The sequence below is a fragment of the Danio rerio genome, chromosome 3, assembly GCF_052040795.2.
Source record: "Danio rerio strain M-AB ecotype USA chromosome 3, GRCz13ab, whole genome shotgun sequence".
Classification (NCBI taxonomy): domain Eukaryota; kingdom Metazoa; phylum Chordata; class Actinopteri; order Cypriniformes; family Danionidae; genus Danio; species Danio rerio.
In genome coordinates this window covers 28,625,952-28,639,781 of record NC_141023.1, presented here as the reverse complement: position 1 = coordinate 28,639,781, position 13,830 = coordinate 28,625,952, and the positions used below count along the sequence as shown (strand labels likewise).

Sequence of the window (13,830 nt, the reverse complement as noted above, 5' to 3'; positions counted from 1 at the left end):
GTTTGGAGACAGATTTCATCCCCATCGTTTCTCAAGACAGTCTTGCTCCTTTCTTTCCGTCCATTTCCTATCATCATCCCACTCGACTCTGTGTGGTTAATGAGGCTTTCTCTTTCTCTCACTCTAAGAGGTTGACGAAGCGAACAGAACTCGGGGGATTGTGTTGACAGAGGACGGCCTTTAATTGCTTATGTCATCTTTTGGAAGCTTTAGGGACATTTTCATGTGTCCTCTAAACCCTCCATGTATCCACTGTCCCAGGAGTCCCGCTGTGTTCATTAGCTTGCTTGGATGTGACGGCTGGGTCCAAGGAGTCTGTTCAGGGACCGCACATAAAAACGTACATGATCGCTGTGTGTTAGAAAAATCATCGCCGATGGCACTGTTCCATTTCAGCTTTCATGGCACAGCTTAAAAATGACTGCACGCTCCATTTAATGATTAGCTCTCTCAAAAACTGTGCCATTGTTTACTCACTCTCAAATGGTGGTTTCACCTATATAGCTCACTACTTTTCTCTCTAGAGCACACAATGAAGAAATTTTGATTTGCCAGTTCTGTTTAGTAGCACTTTTCCAAATCATAGGACTTCAGAAAACTAGTTTACGATCATTACAATCACATGATGAGTTTCTTGTGAAAAGGAATATATAATTTTTTGTCTCTTTTTCTTTTCATTAAACAATTGTATCTGTATTGCTTAAAGGTGATATATTAACCAAACGTCTTGAGTGTGATATGTTTTGCATACTAATGAAGCATTTTTGCAAAAGTAGATGAAGCTTGTCTAAAATTTACTTGAGCTCTGAAGCAAAACTTCCAGTGAGCACAGAATTTGTAAATGAGAAGTCTTGTGCTTTTTGACGTTGTGCACAGAATTAGTAGAAAAAGATGACTTATGTAAGGATGTGGCTAATGGAGGATTGGAGAATGATTGACAATTAACAAATTCCACTAAACTCCACCTGTTAATATCAGCTAGCTACAAAAGCACTAATCTGGAAATTAAATTAACAGCACCTCCTGAATATAACTCTTGCATTGCATTGAGGATAACAAAATTCTGTGAATCGAAATATTCATTTGTATACAATGAATTGCTAATATGCTTGAAGAAAAACCTCTTCTGACCTTTTTTATTGAACACGCATGGAATTAATTAAATATTCGAACAATTTTATGATATGTTTTGCAGTTATGAGCTATACAGTGGTCCCTCGCTATATCGCGAATCACTTGCAGATTTTTTTTGTGCAATTTGACATGCTTATTTTCTACAGCACATTGTTCTGCGCCCTGTTTAGATCATTGTGTTCTGCGTCCTGATTGGCTGTAGACCATTGTCAATCAATATCCACTGTGCTGTGTCTCCTGTACAGTACAGAATGCATTCAGCTTGCCAGATTTACATAAATCTTTGATCACTAGATGTGTAACTGAAGTGCTGTACTGTATCTTTGCAAGTTTTCCCTACAATGTTGATGAAACGTTCTGCACTGTTAAAAGCACCTGTGGTAGCACTCAAAAGGCAGAGGAGGATGAAAAGTTGCACAAAAAGTTGAACTTCTGGACATGTTAAAGGAAGGTATAAGTTATACGGTTGTAGGGCACCATTACGGAAGGAATAAATGAAGATCAAAAGGTTTTCCATTCAGTAATGCTGGACTTATTTTTTACAAAGGTTAAACTTTGAGTGTGTTTAAACAAGAGAGAAAAGTGTGAAAATGTTAATGCCTGTCTGAGAAAAGTGTCTAAAGTGTGTAGTGAGAGGTTTTACAGCCTTAAAACGTCTATAATAATTGTGAAAAATAAAGCTGAATATTTTGTGTTTTTTGCCTATTGCGGGTTATTTTTAGGACATAATTCCCGCAAATAACGAGGGACCACTGTTGTTGGAAAGAAAGATATCAGTAAAAATTTTGTCATTTAATGTTATAATAGCAGTATAGTTTTTTTCTCTCTAGATCTTTTCATGGTCTTCACCAATCTATGCAATATAAATTCTCCCTGTTGCTTATAAATAAAACAGCCATTGCGGGCCACTTTTACCTACAACACATTAATATGGGATGATTTTTTACACTCCTATTGTTGAACAGAATCATCTGGGATGGTTGTAGCAAGGTGATTTTGAGGTCTGTCCACATTTATGAATATTTTTCTGAACGCTGTCTAGATTTATTAACCCAGTGTTCACAAATGTCACACAAACCAATTCGGAAAAGCTAACTGCTTTAAAAAAAAAAACACTGGTGGAGAAAGACATCATAAGCATGCTAGAGATGTAAAGGCTATGCAAAAGGTACATTACTTTAACCATACAGCATTTATAGTTAACCTGCAGGCACGAGACGCCAACATATTGACGTTGTATCCCAACGTACCCCAACTTTGTGCTACGTCAGGCCGACACCAATATCCAATGTCCAACCTAAAAATCAACCTAAAATCAACAAAAAATCAACATCTAATCATGTTACACCTTGACGTTTTTTGGACGTTACCACTATGACATCTATCAGACGTTGGATTTTGGTCACTTTCCAATACAACCTAAAATCAACCAAATATCAATATAATTTGACGTCATTATTGGGCGTCAAAGTAACGTTGTCCCTTAGTCGCTGGCCAGACATTGAATTTTGGTCATCTGATGTCATGACCTAAATTTAACCTAATATTAAATCTTATAATGTTGTGTGCCTGCTGATTAAGCATATTTATAGTATTTCAGTTTAGTCTAAACCAAAAGCTAGTATCGCATGTACACTTTCTAAAAAGAGCCATTTTACTCTGAAAAGGGACAAAATGTTTTTGAAAGATGCATACTGAAGTATTAGTAATACTGTATGTACCCATGGGGTACTACTATCTAACATTTATGGGCATATAAAGGAAGCTTATGTAGGCCATTTACCTCTAAATGTACTGTTTTTTTTTTTTTTGTTTTTTTTTTTGTTTTTTGCCAAAAAAGTGTTTAGAAACATGTTTAAAAATAAAAATCTCTGAGCAAGATAGTTGCATTTTAATAATAAAAAATATAATTTATTAAGTATGATAATATGCTTATCATACTCTCTGGCTAGTCTCTGGCTATTTTTTATGTGCTAAAAATAATCTATGTAGATATTACAATATAGTTGATGCCAATTTAACACAGATGAAATGAAGGTGTGAGACTTTGTGCAGTGAATAAAAGTTCTACATAATTAATTTTTTTTAACTTGCTCTTTTCTAAACTCTTTTATAAAGTTTTTCCTGCACCATTTTCCCAGTAGAGCAATTTGTCATAAAAAGTATCAGCCTTCCATGGACCGCTGGCTAGAAGTCTCATGCATAAGGCACACAAAATGGGAAACTCTAAATGATAACAAACACACAAGTCTGTGGTAGGAAGATCGACTGGTTGCTTTATATGTTAGTCAGACTTCTTCTTGGCCAGGGAAAACTGTAAAAGAGATCATCTGAGTTCAATCCTAATGCACGGCTAACAACAGAACTATTCACTGAACACACTGTACTGCAATCCCTCATAGTTCCATCATTATTACTGTCAAAAAATTAAATACAGTGCCACCCTGACTAAGGTCTTCTGAAATCAATCAAGAACCCGTGTGTGACGAGAAGCTGCTTAATGGCATTCTAGGGTGGGGAATATGGCATGAATATATCACTTTTTTTTAGGCAGTATCATAATTCATGGCATTATCACAGTTCTTCATGTTGAATTTTAAGGCATAAATTAGGGTAAATGCAGCTAAACTATTATTTATATATATATATATATATATATATATATATATATATATATATATATATAAAAAGCCATTTAAGGCAACAAAAGACACAATATTATATGCTATTTGGTCAAGGAAATATAGAGCGCTGCCTTAGTTTGTGTAGTTTGTGCAATAGTTTTTGGAGCAGAGCTCATTTGTTTTGTGTGTGTGTTAGTGTGTGTGTTAGTGTGTGTGTGTGTGTGTGTGTGTGTGTGTGTGTGTGTGTGTGTGTGTGTGTGTGTGTGTGTGTGTGTGTTTGTCCACACTGACCTGTAGGACCTGACAGCGCTCTGAAGTGCAGTCGATGTTCTCGCAAGGCTGGTACATCCCCAGAGTGACGCAGTTCAGCAGGATCACCATTATACTGATGCGCTCGAACCACGTGAGGAAGCAAGAGTTAAGGCCAACATTCATCAGCAGAGAAGAACATACAAAACACACAAAATTAAAACACACTCTTAAAAAACTGTTTACCTTTAAAAAAACATCCAAAAACTATCAGTTTTCATCCTAATCTAATTGGATTAATGTGGAAAACTGGCATATCATAAAACATTCGTGAATAAAGCATGTTTCCCTTCAAGTCAAAGCAAACAAAATCATAACTTTCTGGTAAGCAAATATAAAAAATAAAATAGAATTTGCTGTGGCAGGAGGAGCCTCTGTGGGCTTTTTTCTTATATAATAAAAGACTTGTGCCTCAGAAGACAAAGACAAAAACCAATGAATGCACGGTGGCATTAGAAGAAAGTAATTACTAAAATGTAATTATACTGTACCATTTTGATGACAGACTTTGACCAACAAAATATTTTAGAATGACCAAAACAACATTTCAGATAATTTATTCTTGGTCTTTCCGCCGGTTTGTCCAATAATGGTGTAACATCGCACCCATTTTTATCACATGATCTGTTTTTGGTGTGCATGCTGACATTTATTCAGTAAATGTGTTTCCACTAGGGATGTAATGATTCACAGCGAGTCCGTTGAAAATCCATTTAAATATGTGACAATTCAATCCGGTTGAAATGTTGAATGAATCGCGATACATGTTTTAACCAAAGTGGGCGCTGTGTTTACAGGCGCAATCTCGCTTTATCTGCACATCAGTGGCAAACAAGAAGTAGGACAGCAGAATAAAATGACAGCTGTAAAGTGCGCCAGACATTTACATACACTAACAGAAAAGCAAATATGATGCACATAAACCGGCAGCACAGTGAAAAACTTCTGTCACAAACATCTATACGCAGAAAAAAAACTAAAATACAGAGATTACACGATGCATGAGTGAAAAATATGAAGATGTTTTCTGACTGAAAGAGAAAGTTGTTCTGTTATAGAACCAGGTATTAATCTATTTTTACTCTCTATTTTTAATCATGACTAAATCATGAATCCAGATAGGTATCGTAAATCATACTGAATCGTGCGTCAGGTGAATCATTACATTCCTAGTTTCCACTGTAGACTTTAGAGTTTGTAGAGTTAACATAAAATAAAAACAATATAATTACTTTATCTACATCAAAAAATCCTGAAAATTGTTTTTTTTTTTTTTTTTTAAATCAGCCTGACTACACATCCCACAATCCCTTGCCCTCATCACACACAAACACCTGAAACTCATGATCTTGATCACAAGTGTCCAATTAAGATCCTTAAAGGATGCAGCTCTGCACATTTTAGTCCCAACCCTTATTTAACACACCTGATCAAAATAATTGAGTACTTCAGTTTTGTTTGAAACCTACAGGTGTGTTAAAGTAGGGTCGGAACTAAACTGTGCAGAGCCGTGGCCCTCCAGGAACTGGATTTAATACTATTTTAACACTATTTGAGCACCAATCATATTAGCTGATTTACAATGATTTTTAAAGTATCACATGAAGACTAAAGATTCAGCTTCATATTACATTTTACAAACTCCAAAAGAAAACAGTTACTTTATAGTGTAATAATATTACTTCAAAAGAATATTAGTGATTTTACTGGCCATGGTGTTTGCTCTGAGTGTAGCCATCCGGCTCCATACCGTTTCATATTTAGTTTATTTACATGTACTGTACCTAAAGCTTTTTAAACAAATTCCATAACAAGATTAGCCTTTCAGATTTATCTTCTATTATCGGCTGTATTCGGTTTGATTTATAGCTTAGCAGCCTTAAGCCTAATAATGATAAATGTGAAAAGCAAATTTGGTTTCTGAAGCATTAAATACTCACCAATCATAATAAACTATAACACCTTGTAAACTGGACTAATTCAGAGAAGAGTTCACTCAATTAACACAACCTTCACAATAAAAGCCCACGACAAAAAAAGCTAAACCAAACCCCCCTCCTCCCTTGGGCCTGTTAGCTGGAGTGAAATCTTCAAGCCTCTCCACTAAATCTCTACAAGCTTCATCTCTTCACCTTTATGGACCATTTCTTTTTCAATTTACTCCACTCCATCTTTTCCTCCGGCTTGGTCAACCTTTTAGCGAGCAATTTTTTTGAGGGGTTTGCACATACCGTCTGCGCCTCCTCGTTTAACTTCCTCATTCACTCCATCATGTATCTCTCCTCCTCCCTCTCATCTCCAACACTTGTCTTTTATATCCTGTTTTCATGAAACATTTCTAGTGTTTGAACTGCATTTGCCATGGGGCGAAAGGGCTGCTGATTTCACTTTGTGCTGGATCCAACAGCGCCATACATTCCTCAATTAATTAGAGCCAACTGAAAGCGCACCGCACCGGAAAGAGGCTTCTGGCACTCGGAAAAATGTGATTCATGGGCAATTTTATCTTTTTTTTCTTTTTTCTTCAACCCAATCCTAACTTTCAATGAAAAATATATATATTTTATATGTTTCAATATGCAAGTGCTATTAGACGAAGAGATCTGCTCCAGTGCTGGCCACACTTTGAACTTACACATGTAATATTGTGAAAAGCCTGGCAGGCTTGTGTTTCTGCTTTAATCATTAGAATGGAGAACGCAACCCCCATAGGGCTAAAGCAAGCACCCGAATCATGCAGCAAAGCGTTCACTATGGTTACTGCAGGAAATTGCTCCTTTCTCTTTTTTTATATTATTGTTGATACCTCATCAGGTTCTGAGGCGGGCTTTTGGCAGAGGGAGAAAAGCACCCACAGAAACACTTAAATGACATTAAACGGGCAGAAGCACAGAATCAATCTCACTGAAAACATCAGTGAGAAAGTGGGGAGGGGGTCGAGGCTGATAGGTTGCCAGGAACATGGGCCGTTTATTTAGGAAACGATAGAAGGAATGTTGAAGGAGTGTGAAATGTGACAATCGTATGCACATATGGAAATATTTGACTCAAAAGATGTTATTGGATGGGAAAAAAGATCACAGAAGGATCAGCAAGGATTAGGATTTGAGGATGAGGATTTTGCTTCAGAAGCTGATATCAAATGGCAACCAGTTTCAACCATCATTTAGTGTATATTACAAAAAGTCAAAATGGCAAAAAAAAAAAAAAAAAAAATATATATATATATATATATATATATATATATATATATATATATATATATATATATATATATATATATATATATATATATATAAGTAGACGTGCGTTAGCCGAGAGCTTTAGTGTGCCACCAGTGATGCTATACAGCTACATCGCTACAGCTACATCGCACTGCATCGAGTGTGCTTTTACATTTATACAACAGTTTGATGGCATAATCTTGTATATAAAAGAGAAAATCAAACACGGCGAGTCTCAAAATCCTTTTGTAAGAGGAACTACTTTCCTCCACCATTCATTCACATCTGCAGCTGACAGCCAGAACAGCAGAAACCGTTGCTACGTCGCAAACATCACTTTAAAGCTAGTATTTTTAATGATTCTTCAGCGTACTGACAAAACAGGGCATTTTGCTGACATTTAGAAGACATTTATAAGATTATAAGGCTGAACGGCATGAAATGCCATCAGTCTACAGAGATCTCCCAGTATTTCTTTGTTGCAATCAGGATATCATAATAATTAACACTGAAAAAGCCAAAGCAATGCAATCACTACCAGATTACTATTGTGTTTGTGATAAGGAAAACCGTTAAACACATGTGGGCATTTATTTATTCTTTCTGTTTACTGAACTGGTCTGCAGTAGCGAAAACAGGAGATGCATGAGAAACAGACAGATGGCCAACTAAAAAGTAACTTAGGATTATACAAAGAGTGGCCAACACAAAATACACACATTTCTAATATGTAAGTCCCATTTAACAGTCGACACAATACAATTGCCATGTTATAAATACAGCACTACAACATACAAAAGAGAGAAAATTAGAACATCACTTAACTGTTTAATAATGATTTGATCAGCTGTAGCCAGAAATTACTTTGTTTTAACTTCTAAGGGCTTATCATGCGGTCTCTGTCGTCTTTAACATCAACAGTCTTTGGTCTGCTCAATGACAGGATAATGGCTGCCGACACACTGTCTCTCAGAAATTGTAAATATTTAAAACAATCCTTATAAATAAACTGCATAGCTGCAATCTAAACCACTGAATTCTTGACTAAAAAAGCCTCAAAAGTACATTGTTGTCCAACAGCAGCAATATTTGTCAAACTGTAAAGTGTCCTGTGAGGTTGCTGTATGTGGGCAAAGTAATACACAAGGGTGAAGGGTTAATAGGCTGGTCGAGAGTCGTTATTTGCAGAAGATTGCACAGATATCAGCCAATCAGATTCAAGAAGTAGACAGAACTGTTGTGTGTGTGTGTGTGTGTGTGTGTGTGTGTGTGTGTGTGTGTGTGTGTGTGTGTGTGTGTGTGTGTTTGTGTGTGTGTGTGTGTGTGTGTGTGTATGTGTGTATGTGTGTGTATATATATATATATATATATATATATATATATATATATATATATATATATATATATATATATATATATATATATATATATATATATATATATATATATAGGATGTTTGCAATGTCTTGGTTCTGGTGATGCGCGACATTTAGATGGAGATGGCAGGATGTAAAAAAAAAAATGAATGCAACACAGAGGAAAGTCAGTATCTTTGCCATTTATATCATTTTTTCAAAGGAGATATAATTAGAAAATAACCACATATGTTGGGCATAATCCTTAAATTGTGAGGAGGGTCGAGTTTCTACTGAACTAAAATATACATTGCCTGTCATCAAGGCGGTAGGCACTGTAAAAGCTATTACGGTACATGAAAAAAATAATATAGTAAATACTATAGTATTTGGAAGCATACAATAGATAATTATTTGAATTAAACTCTCGTACTAATTATATTGTTGCTGTGATATGACACAACTGTTATGTGAAGGATGCTGGACAACGGCGTTGAGGGTCCACATGCAGTTATTACAAGAATAGTCAGGCAGGCAATGGTCAACAGGGTGAAACAGGTTCATGCAGAGCAATCCAATGTCGTTGTCAAAGAACAGGCAAATAGTCGGTGCAAGCAGCAATGAATCAAAACAAACAGACAAAGATTAGGATTAAAACACGGTAAGGAAAAATGCATCATAATTAGGGCTGTGAGATTTGGTGAAAATATCTAATTGCGTTTTTTTAAGATATTGCGATTTTGATTTGTGATTTAATTTTGTAGTCAAGCTTCAGCTCAATAATCTGTATTGTAGCTTCTTATTGTAGTGTTAATTTAAAAAAATGAATATAAAAGATATTAACTTATATTAGCAAACATTTCTGAAATTGTACTTTGCTGTTGCTTATTGGAAGACTCTCTGTTTTTGCCTTACCTTACTTCATCAACTCTCAGTGGCTCAGTGGTTTTATAACTCATCTCTCACGCCAGAGACATGGATTCTATCCCTGACTCTGAGAGACGAAGAAGCATTTGCTCTGGAAGGGGGAAGTTAAATAATATATATTTCATATCACAGCCTCTTGCGATTAGCTAATCGCAACATTTAAAATCAATTTTGCATTCGATTTTGATTAATCTCACAAACCTGATCATAATGCTCACAGATAAACAGCTGAACAGCTTCAGCTGTGTGTGTTAGCAATCAGCAGAAAACTGGAACAGGTGTGAGTGTTGTGCATGGCAGGATTTGTAGTCCTGAATAAAAGGGAAAGATTCCCAGCAAACTATTAGCCTGGATCGCTGGTAATTGTGACAACAACTGTAGTAATAAACAAATACAACAGACTTCTACGCTATATTATACACCATCACGATGCACCACAGTTTACACTAACCTTACAGTGTTTATTACAGTTTATCAGTCTGTAACAGGAAGTCTTTAAAATAGGTTTAGCATTTCTTATTTTATCCGATTTAAACTATTATAAATAACACAAAACAGAAACATTTTGATGTTGGCTATTCCTGTGTAGAAGAATCACTTTCTGACCCTCCATCTAAATTTTCAGCGTCACTAACGATGTCACATAAAATCAACCTATTGACGTCCTCTAAAAACATAATAAAATATAACATTACATTTAAATGATAACACTGCAAATTTTCAACCAGCTTGTTTTTTTCTGTAAAAAAAAAAAAAAAAGTACAAAAAAATAACTTTGCTTTAATCACCTGAAGCATGCTGAGACTTATATTCCAAAGTGACTTATATAATGCAATTAACATTTAGCACCACACATTAGGACTGGAGCCGGATGAGAGAGACACACATGAGTCAAGGCTATGTCTGTAGCATTTTACAGCAATAAAATAGCGTAGCAATACACATTAAGCAAAGAAACTTTAAAGAGACAAACAAGGGAAAAAATTTATATAATATATTATTAGTAACAGTGTGAAATTACATCACCTTTCAATACAGCAAGTAATTATACAGCACAGTTCATACAATCCACAGGTTTCAGTTTCACTTTAAACTAATTATCTTCTGTTCTGTCACTAGAGTATTTTGTTTGTTGGTTGGTTTTGCAGTGCAACTTTTAAAAGTTTTATTCACCAAATCAAGTCAACATATGCAGAAAACTTCTTATTACTTTCTGATTTATCAGGGGTTGCCAGATTGATGCCAACTACACTGGCATATGTTTTACACAGTGGATGCCCTTCTAGTACTGGAAAACCCCCATACTCTCACCATATGGCCAATTTTGTTTACACAATTCACCTATAGTGCATGTCTTTGGACTGTGGAGGAAACCAAGGCACCCAGAGTAAACCCATTTCAACACAAGGAGAACATGCAAACTCCACACAGAAATGACAACTGGTCCAACCGGAACTCGAACCAGCGACCTTCTTGCTTTAAGGAAACCACTAAGCCTACTTTTATGTGCTACACATTCTTTGTTAATAAAGTGATCGCTGTCAATTTTACATTGTCCTGTTTTTTGGGAGTATGCTGTTGTATTTTGCACTGTTGTTGTATTTGCACTGTCTGTATTTTGCACTGTCTGGAGCCAGCACCTAAGCTTTTCACTCATCATAGCACATGTGCTGCTGATGATGTGACAATAAAAGGGATTTAATTTGTGATTTGATTTGATTTGAAGTGATACAACATCAACTTTGTATGTTCTGTGTTTCCTTTAACATGTTTCTGCTTCTAATAATCATTTCGGTAGACAAAGTGAAGTAAACAATTGTCCTTACAAATTAAAATACTACATTGAACCAACACAGTATGGTAAACTTTTTCAACTGGCTCAGCATATCATTTCTGATGGAGTCTTTAAACATTATAGAATATTATTTTAGAATATTAAAAGTTTTCCCATTAATTATAGCAATTTAATTGTACGGAGATCCCGAAGGGCGTGATGGTGGGGGAAAAAACTGGGTGGGAGAAAAAAAAAACTGGGTGGGTGAAAAAACAGTGATAGGAAAATATATCTTTAAGTTTTTGCATTCCCTTGCAAAGAGGTTTTGCGTTATCTCACGAAGATGTTTTGTGTTCACAAAAATGTTTTTCCACAAACACTTCATACATGTCAATCCTCCCATTTTTGCCGGGATTCTTGCGTATTTTACCATTTTATCCTGCTATCATCCTATCATCAAGTATTTTCCCATATTTCTCATGTATTTTAATACTGAAGGCATGCTAAAATTAATATAAAAGTGTCTGCATTTACTTTCTTTCCATTAAAGCTGTTCGTCGATCATCACCCTTCATATGCAACCTCTGAATCGGCGAATGCATGTATACGGATGTGCTCCATATGACAAACTGATCCAAGATCAGCTTCAGTACACACCATTTAAAGCGACACCTCTGTTATCAAACAAGTGAAGAGCAGGACACAAATCTCTTGCATTTGGTTTGATAACAGTGGATGTTACTTGAAAAATGTGAAGTTTTATAATGAAAGTATTTGGTTACTTTAGTAACTGTTTGTGCTCATTTAATAATTTTTTTTTCTTCCACCCAGTTTTTTTTTTTCATTATCACGTTCCTTACGGATCTCCGTACAATTGAGATTAAATCAATTATTCCAATAAAAATTTTAATTTAACAAGTCACATTTTTTTTATTTTGGTTGTTAATGTTGTTTTACGGCGTAGTAAGCCTCATGGACACCGGGGCAATATTCGTTCATGCTTACTGGCAGTTTTTTGGTGATGTTTTATTGATGATCACTCACAAGTGATTTTCAACCAATGCACAAAATCACTCCCTAACATTAAATGGCACCTAATAAAAAAAACTGAAATTTCCTCATACACAAGGCATGTGTGTGAATATACTGGCAGTGGCAAGTCTTGCTACTCGCTCTGCCAAAAAAATTCAAAACACATCAACATTCCCATATACATATTTATTACTATACTAAATCTCTCCAAGAGTTGTCATGGCAGAAATACGGCCATGGTTTTGAACCATTTATAGACTTTTTGCACCTTTTATAGACTTTTAAAATGGCCTTGTGATAAGATGATGAATGATGTATGAGAACGCTGTTATTAGAAAAAGGGGAGGGTCAGAGTATCAACAGCCAATCAGAGATAATTACAATCAGGCCTCCTGAGGCACATCAGGAAAATGACTCTGCACCTTCACTGTACCTGTGCCCTTAGAGACACTTTGACGAAGAGTACAGAGAGAAAGAGAGATTAGTGATGACACAAGTTCCATTTAAAAGGAGTGTCTATCAGCTACAAGTGCTTGCTAATTAAGACAGTTCTATAGCTTACGTTTAAGTAAACATAATACAGTGAGGTCTGAGGAGGAGGATGAGGAAGATGTAGCTTGCTGTAATTGGCATCTTGAAGTCAAAGAAACCAGAGGCACTCTACCGTTGGTGGATTAGTCTTTAAGACAGTTAGGGCACTTGAGGAGTGAGACACGCTGAAGCACAATTAGAAAGTTGAAACAGTTATAGACTGCCCATATATAGGATGAGATGGTGGACATTGGAAGAAGAGAATGTGCATGACAAATATAGGGTATAATGGCCCATTTCCACTGAGTGGTACAGTACGGTATGGTACAGGTCACCTTTATCAGGCTTAAGTTTTCGACTACCAAAATGGTACAAATGGTGCAAAATAACTGTAGCGTCTACAATTACATAAAATAAATAAATAAATAAAATTAAAAAAAGACACATGCTGCTGTGTGCGCGCGTGCCACGCTTAGCCTCGGACAGTCTCGGAGACTAGCAGAGCACACACATCTTACACCATCTTAATGTGATCGCTTCAATGACAATATACATGCACATTTGCGTCAGAGCACGCCGTTTAGGGAATATTCATATTAATCCTCATTTGTGTAACAAGTTGAGAATCAAAAGACATGTGAAAGAGAAACCATATATGAACCGCATTATTTTTAAAGTAAGTGTGCAATATTCCTGCTGCCGACTGTTCTTATTATTAATCAAATGAAAAAAGGAGAAAATCCCTCACTTATCCAGACTGAAGGACTTTCGTAGCTAAAGTTTTTTTTCTTACAGTGAAGATCCTTAAAGCAGTTTAAACATAACAGATTTAATAACTTATTTCTAATAACTGATTTATTTTATCTTTGCTATAATGTCAGTAAATAATATTTTACTAGATATTTTTCAAGATATTAGTA

General features: G+C 35.7%; 1 protein-coding gene across 4 annotated transcripts in view; it reads right to left on the bottom strand.

Moving 5' to 3' along the window:
* cacna1ia (calcium voltage-gated channel subunit alpha1 Ia) overlaps window positions 1–13,830 on the bottom strand; it is a 413,765-nt gene that overhangs the window by 194,436 nt on the left and 205,499 nt on the right. For all 4 annotated transcript variants that reach the window (XM_087244595.1, XM_087244597.1, XM_087244598.1 and 1 more), the window contains one exon: window positions 4,050–4,161. In XM_087244595.1, coding sequence (XP_087100721.1) covers window positions 4,050–4,161 — 112 coding nt within the window. The remainder of the gene's footprint in view (window positions 1–4,049; window positions 4,162–13,830) is intronic.